The 20,933-nt window shown below is 38.4% G+C and overlaps 1 protein-coding gene, 1 long non-coding RNA gene and 1 other non-coding gene across 3 annotated transcripts in view; 1 reads left to right on the forward strand and 2 right to left on the reverse strand.

Annotated features, from left to right (window-relative positions):
- The window catches only part of CNOT9 (CCR4-NOT transcription complex subunit 9), a 22,985-nt gene continuing 2,052 nt past the window's right edge, over positions 1-20,933 (forward strand). Inside the window, exons 1-7 of the mRNA XM_070422146.1 lie at positions 1-391; positions 11,297-11,476; positions 12,604-12,719; positions 14,206-14,315; positions 18,146-18,255; positions 20,239-20,337; positions 20,538-20,629. Coding sequence (XP_070278247.1) covers positions 368-391; positions 11,297-11,476; positions 12,604-12,719; positions 14,206-14,315; positions 18,146-18,255; positions 20,239-20,337; positions 20,538-20,629 — 731 coding nt within the window. The 5' untranslated portion in view covers positions 1-367. The remainder of the gene's footprint in view (positions 392-11,296; positions 11,477-12,603; positions 12,720-14,205; positions 14,316-18,145; positions 18,256-20,238; positions 20,338-20,537; positions 20,630-20,933) is intronic.
- On the reverse strand, positions 5,993-6,127 carry LOC139015909 (small nucleolar RNA SNORA79). The gene has a single exon (XR_011472558.1). It is a non-coding gene; the product is annotated as a small nucleolar RNA SNORA79 (small nucleolar RNA).
- The window catches only part of LOC139015014 (uncharacterized), a 20,567-nt gene continuing 10,388 nt past the window's right edge, over positions 10,755-20,933 (reverse strand). The window contains exons 2-3 of the long non-coding RNA XR_011472399.1: positions 16,684-16,745; positions 10,755-10,955 (exon numbers count right to left, since the gene is read on the reverse strand). This is a non-coding gene — a long non-coding RNA (uncharacterized lncRNA). The remainder of the gene's footprint in view (positions 10,956-16,683; positions 16,746-20,933) is intronic.

Consider the following 20,933-nt stretch of genomic DNA (forward strand, 5'->3'; position numbering starts at 1 on the left):
GGGGCATGCGCACTACTTGTCCTCCCAGGACTTTTTCCCGCCCTTCACTGGCCTCCGGAGTAGGGTGGGAGTTCACGCCCCTCTCTCGGGGTACCTCCCAGGGGATGCGGGGACAAGTAGGTGGCAGATGTCCTTAAGGTCCTGAATCTTAAGAGGCAAAGGACATACTTTGCTGAGAGCTAGGAGGTGGGAATAAGTTGTTCAGAAGGGGTCAGGGGTGAAAGGTCATAGGGCTGCGAAGGGGCGGAGCGAGCCAAAGACGGATGGCGGCTGCGGCGGTTCATCATCTTGGGCGGCTTCAGTGCTGAAGTGGGGACGTGGGTCGGGAGCGTTCGGCGGTGGGCGTAGAGCGGCTGCCACTCCCAACATGCACAGTCTGGCGACGGCTGCGGTAAGTTACTAAGCCGCCCGGCCTAGGCCCAGAACCTCTCTCTCTCTTTCCAGCCCTGCGTTTCGGCCTCCTCCTAGGTCCCTGTGTCGAGCCCGGAGTCCAGCGCCTCCTGCCCTCTCCCCCCGAGGCCCCGGCCCTCCTCCTCGCCGCGCCTTGGCCGTGGTGGAGCCCGCCCTCACTTTGCTCGCCGGCCGGCTCTCGTGGCCTCTTGCGTGGCGTTTCGCGTTCTTCTCCGGCCTCGGGGCCTGGTCCCGCGCCCGGAGCGCCGGTCTCGCGGCCGGGACCTGCCATTCATTGCGCTGACCGACAGTTTGGGGTGGCGGTTGCGTGCTGGGCGCCGGTGGGGATGAGGAGAATTCCGTGAGCAACCTGACAGGGCCCGGGGCCCTCGGGACTCCCTGCCTACGCACAGCACAGCGGGAAGGAAAGGGCTTCTGACCCAAACAACATGCTTTACCGAAGCAACGCTCAGACCCGTGCTCATGTGTGACTTACGGTTCTCTGCGCTTAAAACCTTTTCCCACGCATCCCATTTTATCAGTGTAGTTTTTTGACAAAAAACGGTGCCTGCAGTTCACCTGTCTGAAGTAATGCTTATGGCTTCCGATTGCATTAAGATAAAGTCCAGACTCCTTGCCATGACATACAAAGCCCTCCCTTGTCTTTACCCACGTTTGCAGCCTCGTTTTATGTCACTTGCTCGGTAGGCTCCAGTAACACTGGCCGCCGTTGCATCCCTTCTACCCTCCCTCCCAGTGCGCTTTTCCATCCAAGGGGCGCTTTCTGATCTCTGTTCTTGGAACGCTCGTCCTACTCCCATCCCTTATGTGCACGCACACACACCATGTGGGCTAAAGTGGCTCCTCTTCCCTCAGGTCTCTGCCTAAACCTCCCTAGAATTGGCCTTCCCTTCCCATTCTTTTTAAAGTAGTTCTGTAACCCTCGACTTTATTAAAGTACCTTTACAGCATGGATTCCACTTTGTAATTTTTGTATTCATTCCCTTGTTTTGTCGGTCTCCCTCTTGAGGACAGAGACGGGTATAGTGTGGGCCCTGTGTACATGGTTACCCTTGTTCCTGGCATAAAGTAAGGGCTCAGATACTTTGCTGAATGAGGGAGGTGGCTACTGAGAGCGCTTAGCCATGATGGGAACACAGGACCATGTGATCTGAGCACCTCTTCTAAATGCCCATTTCACTTTTTCTGTTTCACCAAGATGAAGTGATTTAGGAGAGGGTAACATACGGAAACTGCATTATTCGGCAAAATGACAAGTACCAAATAGAGAACCAAAAAAATCACCTTAACTTTAAATATAAAAAGTGAGCTTAAGTGTGATTGGGCTGTGGAAAACTGCCATTTCCAGAGCCAGTGGCATCTCTGCCTCCAGACACCATGTGTCTAAGTGTTTGTAACTATTCAAAGTGGAGAGGTACCTTTTATATGTCTCAATTGGTATTTGCAGTTTCCCAATTTTTTTCTTCTCCCAAATTGCATGTATAATTTAGAAGAAGCAAGTCAAGATGAGGTTGCTGCTGGTAGGGGAGGGGCAAGTTAAATAAGGGATTCTAATAAGGTTGGCTTGTCTGTCCATCTCTCAAAATCTGATTGTGTCTTCTCCACACTTTGATACCAAGCTGCTCTTTTCCCTGTGCCTCCCCAAACTCTATACCTATTCACTATTATTTTCATTTGCTCCCTAATGCTTCTTTTGAACAGCCATTAAAGCTGTGTTTCATTACTTAAAATAAGTACTGAATTGATGTTTTTCCAATTAAATTTACAATATCTTGCATTTATTTAAAATTTGAACTTTTAGGTACAGTTTCACCTGTTATGCTGATTAGACCACACAAAAGTGCTGACGAGTTCCTTTGTACCACTCATTCACTAGAATATTTGGTTAGTCAGGAGGTGGAAGCATAGAAAAGTTGAGTGGCCTCTTTCCCAATTCTCTGTGCCTTCCATTAGACAAGCTGCTTGTTATTCTGATTATTTTGCTCTGGGTAAAGGAACAGTAATGGTATTTGTCACTAGCTACTGTAATACATGCAATAGTGCTTGCAATAATCTAAAGCCACTTGAGAAAATGCTTACTTTGTGCCTAATGATGAAAATTTGCATTTGTGTTAATGTTTATCTCTTTTTAATATAACAGGTAAATCTTCACTCAGTTGGGGAGACATTACTATCAAGGGAGAATGTAGTCACATGTGAATGCAGAATGTCATTCACAAAAGGGAGAATTTGAGATAATTTTGGAAGTATCTTAAATTTTCACTCTTGAGTGGTATTTTATTACGCTAAAAATGTATGGTGTAGTAGATTTGTCATTTTTTTTTTAAAGAATGAAATTGGAACCTTATCTTTTTTTTAATATGTTGTTATTGATTTCAGAGAGAGAGAAACATCAATGATGAGAGAGAATCATTGATAGACTGCCTCCTGCATGCCCCCTACAGGAGATCGAGCCCACAACCCAGGCATGTGCCCTTGGTTGGAATCGAACCCGGAACTCTTCAGTCCTCAGGCCAATGCTCTATTCACTGAGCCAAACCAGCTAGGGCTAGACTTGTCATTCTTTACAGAATACATCCTGCCGAAACCGGTTTGGCTCAGTGGATAGAGCGTCGGCCTGTGGACTGAGAGGTCCCAGGTTCGATTCCGGTCAAGGGCATGTGCCTGGGTTGCGGGCACGTCCCCAGTGGGAGATGTGCAGGAGGCAGCTGATCGATGTTTCTCTCTCATCGATGTTTCTAACTCTCTATTTTTCTCCCTTCCTCTCTGTAAAAAAACCAATAAAATATATTTAAAAAAAAAAAAAAGAATACATCTTAACATCTTCATTATTGCCACCATAGAAAGTAATTTCTGTCTCACATCCTATATATAAAAGCCTAGTATGAAAATTGACCTAACGGCGGAACGACTGGTTGCTATGACGTGCACTGACCACCAGGGGGCAGACGCTCAACGCAGGAGCTGCCCCCAGCCCGCAGGCCCCAGGCCAGCCAAGGCGGGTGCCAGCGGGGACCCCCAGTTGCCCCGCAGATCAGCCCTGATCGCCAGCCGGGCCTAAGGACCTTACCTGTGCGTAAATTTTGTGCACCGGGCCTCTAGTCTATTAAATAAGGACACACATACCACACAGGATTACCTAAAGATTAAATAAGAATAATGAAGTGCTCAGTGGTTGGCTAGGTTCACTCACTGGTGAAATGACTTGCTCCCAGATTCAACCTTGGGACTCAATTCCTGCCTCCGCAGAGTAACAAATCACTTTGTTATAGACCTCACAGATTGCTTTAGAATAGTAGAACTACAAACCTTCACATACTGTGGGTCTTCTGTAATGAATGTTATGCTAGTGATTTAAAACAGCCAAAGGTAAGCCTTTAGGAGATGCATTGGGTATGCATTTTTTAAAATTTTCCTCACTGATATCCATCGGCAATTCTAACATCCATAAACCTTTTTTTCCCATCACTTTCCACCTAAGCGGCAACATGATTAGTTACTTTATATCTTTTTGTTGAAGCTGTACTAGACTCCCAGACACTCTCCCCTTTGTCAGATAAAAAGAACATTGTGCACTCTGAAGGATCTAATTCAAACACTATCTCCTCCCTCCCATGTCTCCTGTTGAATTTAAGCAGATTGCCTAATTTCTCTTTGCTTATTCACTTCCATTTTTAAAAAGGTATTTTAAAGAACATTCTGGCCCTTATTTTATAAAGATAGGATAATTAAGCCAATTCATTATTTCCCTTTGGCATTATTTAAGAAGTGTAGGTTTTTTGAATATCATCATTATGTAGACATCCAAAACCACATGTTGAGTCATCTCCAGAATTGGGAAAATACCTGTTTCAGTCCAATTCCATTCTGTTACATATTCATTGGTAGGAAAACCAGCAGTTATTTTGGCCTTTAAACATAAAATTGTATTGATAGGTTTGTCTATTTTCTGTTTAAGAAAGCCATCAATGTCAATTTTTAATTTTAATCATAGGGGCTAAATCATATTTTTATTTATGGGTAAATGAGAGTCTTTTTATATAAGTTCTAGATATGTTTTTCCTTTTCATATTAGGTGTTAAGATTTTCATAGATAGAAAACCAACTGTCAATAACCTGTGTTTGTAACACTTGGCGTTAACCATTGGTGACTCACTTTGTTAAATACCTTGCCTGTGTTAAGCTTTGTTGAAAGAAAGAAAATTATTTGAAATACGTTTTTCTTATACAAATTGTTAAACAGAAAAGAGGAGAGTGATTCCCTCGTAAATGTTGACAATACAAATATTTTTCACACATATTTAAAGGAAAGAACCACTGACATTAAGTGAGTATATAACTAAAGACACAGTTATATCCAATAGATTCTGTTTCTAATCTTAGAAGACATTGTTGAGGAAGATAATAGTCCAAATCAGACTCTCATCACTTTATGTTTCTAGATATGTAATTGAACTTACTATTTAGCCAAATCCAACTGTTAGTGAGCTGTATTATACATAATAGAATATTAAAGTTCTATATTGTGTTCTTAAGAAACATTTTCTTCAATTTGGAAGGATATTTGTGATTTCAGTTCTATAAACCAGTTAAGGTTCACTGATTTTAGAGAGAAGTAGACTAATTCTGCCATACACTCACTGTGCAATTTTGAGTATGTTAAACCTCCCTGAAACCGTTTCCTGTTATAATTTTGAGAATAAAGGGAGGTGATCCACAGTGACTGGCTGGCACATAGTATGTTCAATAAATTTACCTCCTATAAATAGTTTCTAGAAAAGGCAGACCTAGTATATAGCAACAGAAAGCATATCTTTCTGCTTTCTGGTTACCTAGGGCTGAATGTGGTGGGGTTTATTAAAAGGAGTACTAGAAAACTTTGAGGGGTGGTAATTGAAGTGGTCTATGTCTTGATTGTGGTGATGGTTACTCCGGTGTATAGATTTCTCAAATACTGAAAAGTTTTGTGTGCAAATTATAACTTAAAAAAATTGTTATTTTTAAAGGACCACTTAAATTAGGTTCTCACTTATAACTAAATAATTTCTAAGATTTTATAACTGACTGAGACTTTGGGAATAATCCTATGTAATAAAAAGCTAATATGGAAATCAACTGAACTGCAAAATGAGCGGTTGCTATGATGCTCACTGACCACCAGGGGGAAGACACTCAATGCAGGAGCTGCCCCCTGGTAGTCAGTGCTCTCCCACAGCAGGAGTGGGAGCGGGAGCGCTGCTCAACCAGAAGCCAGGCTCACGGCTGGTGAGTGCAACTGGTGAGTGCAACGGTGATGGTGGTGAGAGCCTCTCCTGCCTCCATGGCAGCACTAAGGATGTCCGTCAGTCGGACATCCCCGAGGGCCTCCCACCCCACCCAGTGCACCAGGCCTCTAGTTGAATATAGTTCCCTCATTTTACCAATAATAAAACTGAAGCTTGGAAAAGTAAAGGACACAATTCTAGAAATGGCAAAAGAGTATTTTGAAGACAGTTCTGGCTTCTAGTCCAGTGTGCGTTCCACTTTTGTACTTGTGTAGTTACTTGCAAATCAAGGTCTTTTCTACTCTTCTTTTTTTTAAAATTGTTTGACTCTGCAAAAATCAGAAGGCACTAAAGGACAGCCAACCCATCCCATGGTGTTCTGAGTAAAGACAGTCAGCTTAGATATATGATGGACTAAAGTCTATTCTTTAACTTGATAAACAGGTTCTTAATCCTGGGTTAATGGATGGGTTGGGGTGCTATCCATGAGTTCTCTGAAATTATGTGTAAATTTTGTGAAAAACAAATTATGTGCAAAACAATTTGCAGTTATGTTTTTTTCTAAGAAAAAGATCCATAGATTTCTGTTGATTCAAGAAATGTTCATCTCTGTGTTTGTGGTAGTGTCCTATCATTGTTAATGTGTTTAAGTTAGGTAAGTCATAGATTATTTTGCTTATCTGCTGCTGGACAGTGTGTGCTACTAGGCTGAATTCCATATTAGCCACAGCCTCAGAAATATAATTAGTAACTTATAAATTAAAAGATTTAGCAATGGAATCAGGAATCTTTAGAGGTGATCTTTAAATAGAGAATGGGAAGAGGAGGAAATCTGCCCACCATCATTTACTCATAGTTTCATTAGTTGTAAAACAAGGATAATAACCACATTGTTGTGATTACTAAGTGAAACTATGTTTTTAAAAAAGTACAATACAATTCCCTCTCTTCCCTCATCCCCCTCTTTCACTTCCCACTCCCTTTTAAGAAGACATCAATTTTCAGATTTTAAAAATTTTGTGAGAGGTATGCCTAAATGATCTTTGGGATTCAGAAAGAGAGTAAGATACATTTTGGGTTTTACTATCAAGATCAAAGAATGAAACTAGACCACTATTTTACACCATTCACAAAAATTAACTCAAAGTGGATTAAAGATTTGAATGTAAGACCTGAAACAATAAAATACATAGAAAAAAACATAGGCATTAAGCTTTTGGACATCAGTTTTTGTGAATTTGACTAGAAAGGCAAGGGAAACAAAACAAAAAACTAAAAAGCCTCTGCACAGCAAAGGAACCATGAACAGAACAAAAAGGCAACCAACTGAATGGGAGAAGATATTATTTGCAAATGATATTTATGATAAAGGGTTAATATCCAAAATACATAGAGAACTCATACAACTCAACAACAGAAACAACTGATTTAAAAAATGGGTAGATGGCCCTAGCCATTTTGGCTCAGTGGATAAAGTGTCAGCCCATGGACTAAAGGGTCCTGGGTTCATTTCCGGTCAAGAGCACTTACCTTGGTTGCAGGTTCCTAGCCCTGGTCTGGGTGTGTGCAGGAGGCAACCAATCGATGTGTCTTTCTTACATCAATGTGTCTCTCTGTCTCTCCTTCTCCCTTCTACTCTCTCTGAAAATCAATGGAAAAATATCCTCATAAATAAATAAAAATAGGTAGATGAACTGAATAGACATTGTTCAAGGAAGCCATACAGAGGGCCAACAGACACATGAAAAGATGTTCAAAATCATTAATATTAGGGAAATGCAAATCAAAACCACAATGGGGTATCACATCATACCTGTTATAATACTACTCTTTTTTTATTTTTTATTTTGTTAATCCTCACCCAAGGATATTTTTCCATTGATTTTTAGAGAGAGTGGAAGGGAGGAGGAAGAGACAGAGAGAGAGAAACATTGATGGTTGCCTCCTGCACAGCCCTGGACCGGGGCCAGGGATTGAGTCTGCAACTGAAGTACGATGAACTCAGGACCCTTCAGTCCGAGGGTCGACGGTCTATGTCAAATGATTTCACTGACTGCCATTAAAATGATGGTTATTAAGTGCCTTGTAATCTCAACAAGTAGAGAATTTCTCTTAACATCAGTGACACTGTTCATGGTGCTGATTGTTTTCAGATTCTGCTGAACTAATAGCAATAACTTTTTAATTTTAGTTTGAGATTTTTATATATTCCCTATCTCTATTGTCTAGGAAATAGACACAGGAAATAGTTTTTTAGAAAGTCGTATTTAGATCAGACCTAATCTTTCAGGCAGATGAGAAGCAGCATTAGCAAAGCAGTTAAGAGTCTGCTGCCAGACAGACCAGTTGGATTCAAATCCTGGCTCGTCACTTAACTTTTAAGTCAGTGCTCCTCAGGTTTCTCATCTGTAAAATGCTGGTGGTGGTGATATTTATTTAGGACAGTGCCTGTCAGAGTAAGTACTATGTATGTTAGCTCCCTTTATATTTTAAGAAATGATTATATTCATCCCATAACAAATAGGTTGTGGGATTTAAACTAATGCCTCCTATTAAGCTGGAGGCAAAATTCAATAGGGATGATGAAAAGGAGGGTCCCTGCCCCAGATATTTCCTGGTATCAAACTGCCTTCACTACCTTCCCATTGCTAGAATGATCTACAGAATCCACAGCTCCAAATTAAATGTCTGAGATCCCCACCTGACATCCCTAACTCTCTTAGAACCAAATTCTCAGGGAGGCTGCAGCTCCCACAAATAGTCTCAAAAGTTGGAGTTTTGCTGGTAGTGGGTGATCATAGCCCTAGGGACCCAAGCAGACAGGCACAAGTCATTGGCCTCCCAGAGTGCCAGCACCATTCATCTAATTGGAGTCAGATCAGCTCTGGAAATATAAATTAATATGTGGGGATAGGGCATGATGTTCAGAAGCCATAATATGCTGACTGGTGTTGTTCACCTAGGGTGCCCCAGGGTGGGTTAGGGTACAGGGGTGCTGGGTATAAGTCACAGGCTGGGTTTAGTTGGGGTAATAGAGTTTATTGACGGTAGTGTCTGGGTGACAGGACTTTGGGGAGAGTTGACCAGAATGAGCAATGACTAATCAGGGTAGATACTATATTGCTAGAGCAGCATCTATGAAGCCCCATTGAATTACTGGATTGTGGGTTATTCAAGAGACTTGGCAGGAAACCCAAAGCTAAAATTTTAGCCCTTGTTTCCACTGAGCTTTTAAGGTGATGTAATACTCTAAGCATATCTTATCTTCTGATGGGAATTGCATTTCCAAAAATAACTTTTTAAGTTGAGGGCCTGTCTATACTAGAATAGAAAGGACAAGTGCTTGGACAATTCTGTTTTTGCTGTAGAGAGGGGCGAAACTACCCTATTCTTTCTACATCATATTGTTACTTTAGGAGCCTTTGTTTCCTTGAGGAGTATCACTGCTGGGAGTCAAAAACAGCGTTTAACAGATTACTCTAAGGCAACAATTTTCAACTGGTATGCCGCAAGAAATTTTAAAACATGCAATACCTGACTGTTTAGTCAAGGGCACTAACCTCTTTTCCCTTAGATTGTTAAATTTAAAAAATGACAACAGCCAACACAACAATAGCCGTTGGGTGTGAATGAATCAAAAATATACCTTTTTTTTTTTTGTCAGATCAACAAATATATATATTTTTTGGTGTGCCACAGAATTTTAGTAATTATGTGTGCAATGAGATGAAAAAGGTTGAAAATCACTGCTCTAAGGCATTTAAAGAAGACTTAAGCTGCATGGTGTTTCAGTTCATTTAGCAGAACACCTTGTGGTACATTCTGTCAAGCAAGTGAAATGATAAACATTAAGCTAAAAACTTAGAATCAAGCTTCCATTTGTAGAAGGCGATTGTTTAGCTTGGGTAGAGTAAATGTGAATACGCCTCAAAGTTCATCTGAGACTTCAGTCTATTCTTCAACAAAAACAGTTGTCTGTTTTGTTCCTCATCTTTCCATCTGTATGATGGGTGAATCAACATTCTATCACATTAAGGTACAGTGGGAACATGTACTAGTAAATACTATGAGAAGCCATGTAATACCGTTCAAGAAAGCATTGGAATATGCACCTTCATATTTGTGTAAATTGAGCAGGTTTATTCCTTTGAGCATAATGATCTCATCTGCAAGTGCAGAGCCCTTCTTTCTAGCTACCCAACTTTTTCTTTGTCATGGTTTGGGAGGAATTAAATGAGAAAATATTGGACATAGGGACAGAAATCAACATAAATTTGATAGGACTTTCAAAACAGCAACAGTAATCATTTTTCTAGTCTACCATCTTATTTTCCAGATAAGAACAATTAAGGGACTTAACTAGGTCATATGGCTATTTGACAAGTGTGAAGAATTATAGATATCCTCAATTTGAGGGGAATATTGTAGTTCTTTAGCACAATAATGAAAGCTTGTTCTATTAAGTCTTTATATAATTCCTACATGAGTATCTAACATGATTCTTAAAGGGGAGAATCATTAGAAGGAAGAGCTTTTCTAAATTACATCCGTTTCTTCTTCACAGAGGGGATGCTGATAAAATAAAATTTAAAAAAGAGAGAGAGAGAAAGGGATGCTGGAATTATTGGAGTTGAACAGCAATGGATGGCATGGGTGTAACTTTTTTCTTTCAAAAACTTATAACAGGGCCAGTGTGCTCAGTGGTTGAGTGTCGACCCAGGTTGCAGACTCAATTCCCCATAGAGGGCGTGGAGGCAGCCGATCGATGATGTTTATCTCTCATCAGTATTTCTATCTCTATCCCTCTCCCTTCCTCTTTCTCAAAAAAAAAAAAAAAAATCAATAAAAACAAAAAACTATTATAGGTACATGATAAAAAAAGTTTAAACTATGCAAAAGGTTTTATTGTATACAATGAAAAGTAAGTCTCCCATAAGAATTCCAAAGTTAGAGGTAACTACTGTTAACAATTTCTTATGTGTTCTTTAGAAATGTTACATGTAAATATGTAAGAATATATGTGTATGTTAATGGAAGCATATATGCCGTTCTACACTCTTTTTTGTTGTTTTTGGCTTTTTATTTAGTATCAACAGATACCGAGGTACAGTGTCCCTTTTTTAAAAGACTACATAGTATCTATAATAATAAAAACATAATATGCTAATTAGACCAGACAGCCGAATGAACTTCAGGACGTCCTTCCAGGTGACCTTCTGGACGAAGCCAGGGCTGCAAGGGCCGCTCCTTGCATGAATTTCATGCATCGGGCTTCTAGTTCTGTATAAAAATGTACCCATACATTTTAAACCAGTTTCTTAAGGATAGGTATTTGTTATTTTAAGTTTTCTGCTTTTAAAACAGTGTAACAGTAAATATCTTGGTATGTTTTCAGTACAGTCCAAGTATACCTATGGGATAAATTCCTAAACATGGAATTATTAAAGTGTGTGTGCAATTTAGATTTTACAAATTCAATTAGTTTATATCAAGTGTGTATATTTAGAAAAGCTCCCCGGATATTTATGAGAAGTATATTCACTCTAAAGCACTACTGCAGAGTAAGATTTGGTTTGATTCTAATGAAACTCACTTGTTTACTTTCTTGTTTTCACTTGAAGCCTGTGCCTACTGCACTGGCTCAAGTAGATAGAGAAAAAATCTATCAGTGGATCAATGAGCTGTCCAGTCCTGAGACAAGGGAAAATGCTTTGCTGGAGCTAAGTAAGAAGCGAGAATCTGTTCCTGACCTTGCACCCATGCTGTGGCATTCGTTTGGTACTATTGCAGCACTTTTACAGGTGAGTATATATATCCATGAGCTGTAGTTCAGTCCTGTTTATTACACTTGTAACTCTCTCCCTTTGCCCAAATGATTTTGAAGACATTAGTAGGGGGAGTCTCTAAATGTTGGCATTTGCAAGAATCTTGTAGAAAAGTTTAAGGTGCTTGTTAAAATGCAGATTTTTGGATCCTACCCAAGATATTTGGTTTATTTAGTCTGAGATTAAAATCTGTATTTTTAATAAGCACCTCCCCTGCTCTCAGGTGATTCTGATGCAGGTGGTCTAACAACTACACTTTGAGAAACACAGCTTTAGGAGTACTACAGGACAGTTCTACATGACAGTGGCGAGAAGGTGGAAAGTCAGGTGTAAAGACTGCAAGGTACATACTGGGGAAAGAAAATGTTAAAGATATGACAGTTGTAAGATTAAAGGTGGGAACACTTGTACATTAAAGATTAAATAACTGAAATTTGTTTCTGACCAAAATGGTCATTGGTAGGGAATAAATTGATATGCTATAGTCTAGGAATGATCATCCTTTAAAGTACTGTATGAAATACCTAATATTTATGTTAATTTTTCAGATCTGTTAAGTCAGTTCACATTCTGTCCCTATTGCATGTAGCCAAACATCTAATCTTTCTTATTGGAATATTTTTTTATGTAAAAGTTTTGCAATTAAAAAGAAATGAAATTGTATTCAACAAATCATCACCTTTTGAGAGAGAGTACATATATTCATTGCATATACCCATGTTCTTATCTTCCTCCTTTTGCAGTTACTATCTGACCAAACTCAAGCTCCTTTATGAGTCACTGTGGTTGATTTACTAACATTTTCTGGCCAGGTTCCTCATCACTGTAACTTAAAGCAGGGTGTTGACAAAAAAAGGGATTATAAATGTAAGAATTCCACACACGTGAAAGCTTCAACAGATACAGGATATAAAGAAAGTGTCAGTGACCACAGCTGCCTCCATAGCTATCTTCCTAGAGACATGTAGAAATATCAGGTAGTTTCAGTCAAGTATATTTCTGATGAAAGGATAGGAGCATATTTAAGTTCTTTGCTTTAATATCATGGTAATTAATTTTATAACAAGTTATACTTTGTTCATCTTGTGGTTTCCATTTTTTAGGAAATCGTAAATATTTATCCATCTATCAACCCACCCACCTTAACAGCACACCAATCTAACAGAGTTTGCAATGCTCTGGCATTACTGCAGTGTGTGGCATCACACCCAGAAACCAGGTAAATGCTTTGAATGAGTCTATTTGGGAAGTTTTGTACTGAATGTGATCTTTAACTTTTTCTGAATGATGACAAGGAGGGGCTTGCAGTAGGGTGCATGTACGTGGGCATGGATATTCAGGATCCACATTTACTTTTTGATTTTATCCTGAAGAATTTCTGGTCTCTTATTCACTAAATTTTAGTGTGATGACAGTTATAGTATTATTTAACATGTTCTTTTATAATTAACTTTTTTAACCTCTTTTTAGTGTGGTAAAATATACATAACATAAAATTTACCACTTTAACCACTTTTAAGTGTATAGTTCATTAGTATTAAATATACTTATAATGTTCAACCATCACTACCATCCATCTCCATAATTCTTCATCATTTAAAGCTAAAATGCTAGCCTGGCTGGTGTGGCTCAGCTGTTGAGGGTCAAGCCATGCGTCAATAAGTCACTGGTTCGATTCCCGGTCAGGGCACATGCCCTGGTTGCGGGCTCAATCCCCAGTAGGGGGCTTGCAGGAGGCAGCCAGTTGATGATTTTCTCTCATCATTGATGTTTCTTTCTCCCTCTCCCTGTCTGAAATCAATAAAAATAAATTATAATAATTTTTTTTAAAGTTTTGTGTGTTAGCTCTCCTACAGGGTTTAACTATAAATACTGTAAAGTAATAGATTGATTCCATATTAGTTGCCTGACATAAGTTGCAAATTAAAATGTTTTTATTTTTATTTTTTTTTTATTTTTTTTTTTTTCCTCTTAAAGTATTACAAAGGGTATTACATAAGTATCCTTTCCCCCCCCCCCCCCAATTAAAATGTTTTTAGAATATTTAGTGTATCTGGAATTTCTCTAATAAAAAGAGAAGAGTATGCATTTAAGCATAGCAAATAAACCTGAAATGGCTGTTTTGTTGTCTTGGTTTATAAGGTTTTGTCTGACATACCTGTGAATATTGTTGTTCAGCCATAACTTAGGTGAGAGAAGGCATCTAGGAGAATCTCTTGGGCACTTGATTGCATTTTATGGTCTAGTATTTTACAATCTGCAGTTAGATATTTCTTAAGTACTTGGTACTGATAAGAGGGAAAATCATGTATTCTCTTAACCATTGGTCTAGACTAGGGTTTTTAAATCTTGACACCATTGATGTTTTGAGCTGGATAAGTGTCTGTGGTGGGAGGAGAGGGGATGGGGAGGGGAAAGGGCTGTCCTGTGTATTGTAGGATGTTCAGCAACATCCCTGGCCTCTGTCTACTGGATGCCAACAGCACCACCTCAGTTGTGACAACCAAAAATATCTTCAGACGTTGCCACATGTCCCTGGGGGTGCAACATCACCCCCATTGAGAACCACTGGTCTAATAACGGTCTTTCCTAAAGATACCTTGGTCAGTCAATGTTAAAGACCTTACAGAATTAACCATCTGGAAATTTGAGTGTTTAGAATCCTTAGAAATTAATTCTGGGCTCCTTATGATTATTTCTTCCAGGTCAGCATTTCTTGCAGCACACATTCCACTTTTTTTGTACCCCTTTTTACACACTGTCAGCAAAACGCGTCCCTTTGAATATCTTCGGCTAACCAGTCTTGGAGTTATTGGTGAGTCATAAGGGTTGTTCTGCAAGCCTGAAGTCCTGATTTATAATAGTGGTCTGCTGTTTTCTAGTTCACTAATTGTTTTTGTCTTTGAGATTTAGAATGTTTTTAGTAATGAATATCGACCATGATGGCTCTTCTCAAGTACTATTCGGGGTGTTGTTAATAAGGCCCAACATTTGGGATTAAATTCAGTGTATATGTAGAAACATTTGCTAGAATTGGGAGAGTAAAGTACTTCAGTCAACAAATAAAAAGTATAATTCTAGGAATAAGAATTTGAATTTGTTGTTTGTCTTTCTCACCTCTAACCTGTTCTTTCTTAACTCGAAAGGTTTACCTTCTATTTCACCTAGTTCAATTTTTGCATGCTCGAGCTAATGCTTCCATATACATTTACTATAGGAAATGTATCTAAAATACATTTTATTCAAGAAAGTAATATAGCTCCTATAATATATAGCTATTTCAGATAGCTATTTCAGATCTCAGCCTCCTGGGTAGTAAAGAACTACTTTTGGGTATGGGAAATGTAAACACACTCAAGAAAGTTTCTTTCTCAATTACCCTTTCTGTTTTTAGTGTCTTCTTATAGTTTTTGCTTACATACCAATCAAACCATAAGGACATTGATTATTCAAATTTTGTTTTATTAGGTTATTTTTATGTTCAACCTGTGTTCACATGCCTATGGTTTTAAACCATGAATCAGGAAGTATAATTTAAAAGTTTGGTATTTCTAAGACATATTTCTGACATTTTATTATGCTTTTAAGGAGTAACTATTACTTCATTTACTCCAGATGAATGTAATTGTTTTTTACATCTTCTGGGTGGCACTCTAATTAGTAACTTTTTTTCCAATATATTCTTTTCTGCTTTAAAGCTATATAAATTGCTATATAAATTTGTCATGTAGGATTTAAGATAACATGATTTCAGCCAAAAGAAAACATTTATATTTTAAATCTGATTTAAATCATCCTATTTCTGTTGTCTGCTTTTTTTTACTGTTGATGTTGGATGGTATATTTATGAGATGGTAAGATAAAGATAACAGTGGAGGATGAATAAAATACTTGGACAACATTAAGCCAATTGTTCATGGTTGCGTATCTTTTCTGAAACTCAGTTTCTCCCAGTCAATTGAAGGTGAACATTTGGACCTAAATTTTTTGCTTATACAGTAAAACCTTGATATAACAGACTATTTGAGTGAGGTGGTATCCGTTAAAGCTGAAAGTTTGTTATATAATAAAGTAGGTTTTCCAAATGCTTATGTTAAAAAGTTGACAAATAGTTTACCTGTTTTTACTTATGTAGACATGTTTATGTAATTAAGTATGTTTGAGAAGTTTAATTTTACAAAAAATATTTCTAGATATATAATGGTAATTTTAAATTTATACTGAATTAGTCTAGTAAATGCATGCATTCACCAGTCACTATAAGTAAACAAATGCACATGGCTGGAGCATGGCTTAGCACACATCGGAACATCCTCCACACGAGTTAAAACTGCTGCAGAAAGTCATGCCACACAACAAAGAACCAATTACCAAGCATGATGTGGTATGATCACATACTAGTCATTCATTGAACATTGTTTACATGGGGTAACTCTTTGATTTAAATATGTAGACTATAATTGTAGATGTAGTATTTATTTATGTCGGCGAAATTACTATAGTGTTTTTTCTAACATATGGCGTATTCCCTAAAATTTGTAAAAAATAACAGTGAATTGCCCAGCTGGTATCGATCAGTGGTTGAATGTTGACCTATGAACCAGGAGGTCACGGTTTGTTTTCAGTCAGGGCACATGCCCAGGTTGTGGGCTTGATCCCAGTGAGGGTCATGTAGGAGGCAGCCAATCAATGATTTTCTCTCACCATTGATGTTTCTATGTCTTTCTCTCCCTCTCCCTTCCTCTCTGAAATCAATAAAAACAAAAAGGAAATAATGGTGATTGCCTTAGCCAGTGTGTAGTTACAGCATTGGCCTGCCCTCTCAAGGTTCTTGGGTTTGATTCTTGGTCAAGGGCAGGTACCTGGGTTTCAGGTTTGCTCCCCACCCCCTGTCAGGGTGTATATGGGAAACAACCAGTCAAAGTGTCTCTCTCACATCGATGTTCCTCTCTCTCTCTCTCTCTCTCTCTCTCTCTCTCTCTTCCCCTCCCTTTCCCCCTCTTCCTCCCCCTTTCCCTCTCCCCAATGGGAAAAATATCCTCTGGTCAGGATTAACAACAACAACAACAAAATAACAGTGAACTAATAACAAAAAGTAATCTGTTAATTTAATTATAAGCAAATTTTGGTTAAAAGCATTTTAAAATTAACAGGATGTTAATTTTCATATATGACATACGTACCAGAAATTTTGTCCATTAAATCCCAAATTCGTTAAATTAAGGTCCGCAAAATCGAGGTTTTACTGTAGTGTAGTTCAAGAGTCATCAGGCAAGTTTGAATATAAATGAAATGATACATAAAAGAAATTAGGAAACACTTGAAACTGAATAAAAATTAAAACATGTCAAAATTAGTACAATGCAACTAAAGCAGGGCTTAGGAGGAAATTTGTAGCATTAAATTCTTATACTAGAAAAGGAGAGAGGTCTTTAATTAAATATCTTTTTTTTTTTTTTAAATATATTTTATTAATTTTTTACAGAGAGGAAGGGAGAGGGATAGAGAGTTAGAAACATCGATGAGAGAGAAACATCGACCAGCTGCCTCCTGCACATCTCCTACTGGGGGTGTGCCCGCAACCCAGGTACATGCCCTTGACCGGAATCGAACCCGGGACCTTTCAGTCCGCAGGCTGACGCTCTATCCACTGAGCCAACCCGGTTTCGGCTTTAATTAAATATCTTAAGCAAGCACTTTAAGAAACAAGAAAAAGGAGCAAGAGAGTAAGATTTTCTCTTTATCAACCTCGACTTCTTTTCTGAGATGGAAAATGCAAAAGGCAAGAAGTGGAACTCCACAAATAAGTCAGGGTCGGGGAAAGGCTTGAAATTTCAACCGGTAGAAGCTAAAGAGGAACATCATGCTGCTGGTGAACCAAGTATACAAAACTCAGTTGTTTCATGGGGTTCTGCTTCCCTGTGTACAGAATGGAGATAATACCACTGAACTGTGTCAGTCACTTGGTCAATGGTGTTAGTTTAGAGACAAACAGAATAATAGTATTTTAGAAATCATTTATTTCAACTATTATTTTTAGATAAAGAAACAGGCCTACAAAGGGAAGGTACCATTATCAAACTTAAGTAAACTATTGTAGAACCAGGATTAGAATCTAGGTGTATGTGTGTTTCTTGTTTGGATATCCAAATGTTTGTGCTCTTTGAGGAAAGAGGGGCAATTAATAATCAGGAAGTAATGTTTATTTATGTGCATTGTGAAGTAGGATTCAGACTGACACCACCTTTTTGCTATCTGGGAATGTGCTTTAATACTGATGTAGAATTCTCTCTTACCTAAAATAAATGAAGAATAGATGGTGATATTATATGATTGTCTACCAAGAGTGGTTTAAAAAATGATTTAGATGGCTACACTGTTGCAAACTCTGTGGTGGACCAAACTTGGTTCCTGATCTTTTAGAGCTGACTGATAGCAGTCAATCTGTGCTTCTCTTCCTCCCCCTTTTTAAAAAAAAAAAAAAAAAACAACAACATGGGTACAGCTGATGTTATGACATATAAACTACAGTTTGTGTTCTGTGTTATTTCATTTCCACAACTAGCTTGGATGAACAATACAAAGTTCATTTTAATTGGAAATCCTAACAACTGAAATACTTTTGTTTGTCCGTATTTTCTTTAGGAGCTCTGGTGAAAACAGACGAGCAGGAAGTAATCAATTTTTTATTGACAACAGAAATTATCCCTTTGTGTTTGCGCATTATGGAATCTGGAAGTGAACTTTCTAAAACAGTATGTGCTTTTAACTTAATGGATTCTACATTGTGTTGGCTCTTGAGCTACTTCTTTATGGTGTATAGGATAACTATTTTGGAAAGCTATTTGGTGGCAGTAAGCCTTTTTCATGATCCAGCAGTCCCACTCTTAGGAATATACACAAAAGAAATGAGCTCTCATATACATCAACACATGTACAAGAATGTTTATAGCAGTTTTACTTATAAAGGATAAATTTATTATAGTCACAAAATAAATGGTATAGTAATTAGCCCTGGCCCATGCACTTAAGATTAGTGCATTTTGTACACTTTACACTTTTATTTTATATGTTTGTATTACTTTGCTATTGATGCCATAACAAATTGCTACAAGCTTGGTGGCTTAAAATAACACGAATTTATTCTCTTATAGGTCTGGAAGCCAGAAATAGTCAATCAGTTTCACCAAGCGAAAGTCAGGGTGTCAGCAGGGCAACATTCTTTCTGGAGGCTGTAGGAGAGAGTCCCTTTCTTTACCTTTTCCATCTTCAAGAATTGCATCCTTGACTCATGCACCCTTCCTCCATCTTCAAAGCCAGCAGTGTAGCATGTTAAAATCTCTCTCTGCTTCTATCACACTGCCTTCTCCCCTGTGGTTGAATCTCCTTCTGCCTCCCTCTTGTAATAGCACTGTGATGCCCTGGCCAGTGTGGCTCAGTTGGGTGTCACCCCATGAACTGAAAGGTTGCCAGTTTGATTCCTGGTCAGGGCACAACACATTGCCCCAGTTGCAGGCTCAATCCCTGGTAAGGGGCAAGCAGGAGGTAGCTGATCTACGGGTTGCTCTCACATCGATGTTTCTTTTTCTCTCCCCCTCTCCCTTAAAAAAAACTACCAAAAACAAACAAACAAAAAAAAACAAAACACTTGTGATTACATTTAGGACATACCTGGATAATCCAGGATGAGTAATCTCCCCCGCCCTCCCCCAAGATCCTTAATCACATCTATAAAGTTCCTTTTGCTATATTATGTAGCATTCACAGGGTTTGCTAATTAGGACCTGGATATCTTTGGGAGCCATTATGGGCTAACCACAATGTTATATCCCAGTAAAATTAACTAGTTCCCACAGTTGATTCTGATAAGCAGGCAAAGAAGAGAATCATTGTAATAACTGACTTGAATTAAACTAGTATTTTTTAAATTCTTTCTATGTAAGAGTTAATGAGCTTAAGTTGGGGGTATTCGAAGGGAGGCTTAAAAATCTTATTTTTTAAAGGTCTTTTAAGAATAGGAAAAGCCTTATTTCATTTGGAAAAGATGAGGCATAGCTGCATCTCTAAAATCATCTTGTCCCATGGAAAACGGAAGAGGCTCTGTATTCAAACTAGTTTTGGATCTCAGTTCTGCAACTTAATAGCTTTGTCACTTGGGACCATAACCTGGCAAGTTATTGATTATCAGTTATACCTGATACGTAGTAGGTATTCAGTAACAGAAAGTTTCTACTTTTTTAAGAATCTGATAATTATCCAGAATCTATTCTTTTGTGTATGTAAAATGAGAATAATAATGGTACCTACCTCATAGGTATATTGTGAAAATAAAATAAGGCATGTTTTATATCTTTAGGAAAAATTCTGACAGATAGTAACTGTTCAATATTGTAATACAGTGGGGCCTTGACTTACAAGTGTCCCGACTAACGAGTTTTTTGAGATACCAGCTTTCTCTCGGCTGATTTTTTGCATTGAGTTGATAGAGTAATTTGAGTTAACGAACTCCTTAACGAGCTCGGTCTCGGAACGAATTAAACTTGTAAGTCAAGGCCCCACTGTAGTTGTTTTTTTGTGTGTGTTTTTTTTTTTTTACTATGTATGTCTCATCAAGTAAGATGTATGTAATGCAAGAGTCTCTGCTTCATTTTCTGATTCATGGTTATTTCTGGAGATTGAATAGACTGTTGGAAGACAAATCTGAGTAATGTTTTGGACTCCATTTTGTTTTACTCCAGGTTGCCACATTCATCCTTCAGAAGATCCTCTTAGATGACACCGGTTTAGCTTATATATGTCAGACATATGAGCGTTTCTCCCATGTTGCCATGATCTTGGTGAGTTCCTTTATCCACCCTCTTTGCAACTACTTCTGACCACACAGCTTAGTCCCTTTGCAATTGATACTGAACAACTTCAGTATTCCAACTAGAAACAACCCTGGGACCTTGTATAATCATACTTGGGATATCTCATCTCTTGATTATTTTGTGTTTTGCGGTTTTTTTCCTACCCACCCCATTTTGGGGAGAAACAGGGTAAGATGGTCCTACAGCTATCCAAAGAACCTTCCGCCCGTCTGCTGAAGCATGTAGTAAGATGTTACCTTCGACTCTCAGATAATCCCAGGTAAACATTTACAGAATTTATAGGATTTTGGGGAAATACTCTGGTGAAAGGTTGCTTCATCTCATGGCATAGCTTCTATATCTTTAGGGCAGGGAAGGGATATAACTATATTTAGTTTATCTGAGACAGAACTTGATTAATTCCTTTTAAAATCTGAAGTGATAAATTTTTAAAATCCATCAGAATTTTATTTCTCCATTATAACTGTACCCTACTCTAAAATTTCAAATAGTTCCCTGGGAACCTTAGAATACATTACTCCTGTGATTTGAGCTTTCTATTGCTACTCTAGGTGGTCAAAAAG

The sequence above is a fragment of the Myotis yumanensis genome, unplaced genomic scaffold, assembly GCF_028538775.1.
Source record: "Myotis yumanensis isolate MYYU_CA2020_CCGP unplaced genomic scaffold, mMyoYum1.0.hap1 SCAF_8, whole genome shotgun sequence".
NCBI classification, from domain to species: domain Eukaryota; kingdom Metazoa; phylum Chordata; class Mammalia; order Chiroptera; family Vespertilionidae; genus Myotis; species Myotis yumanensis.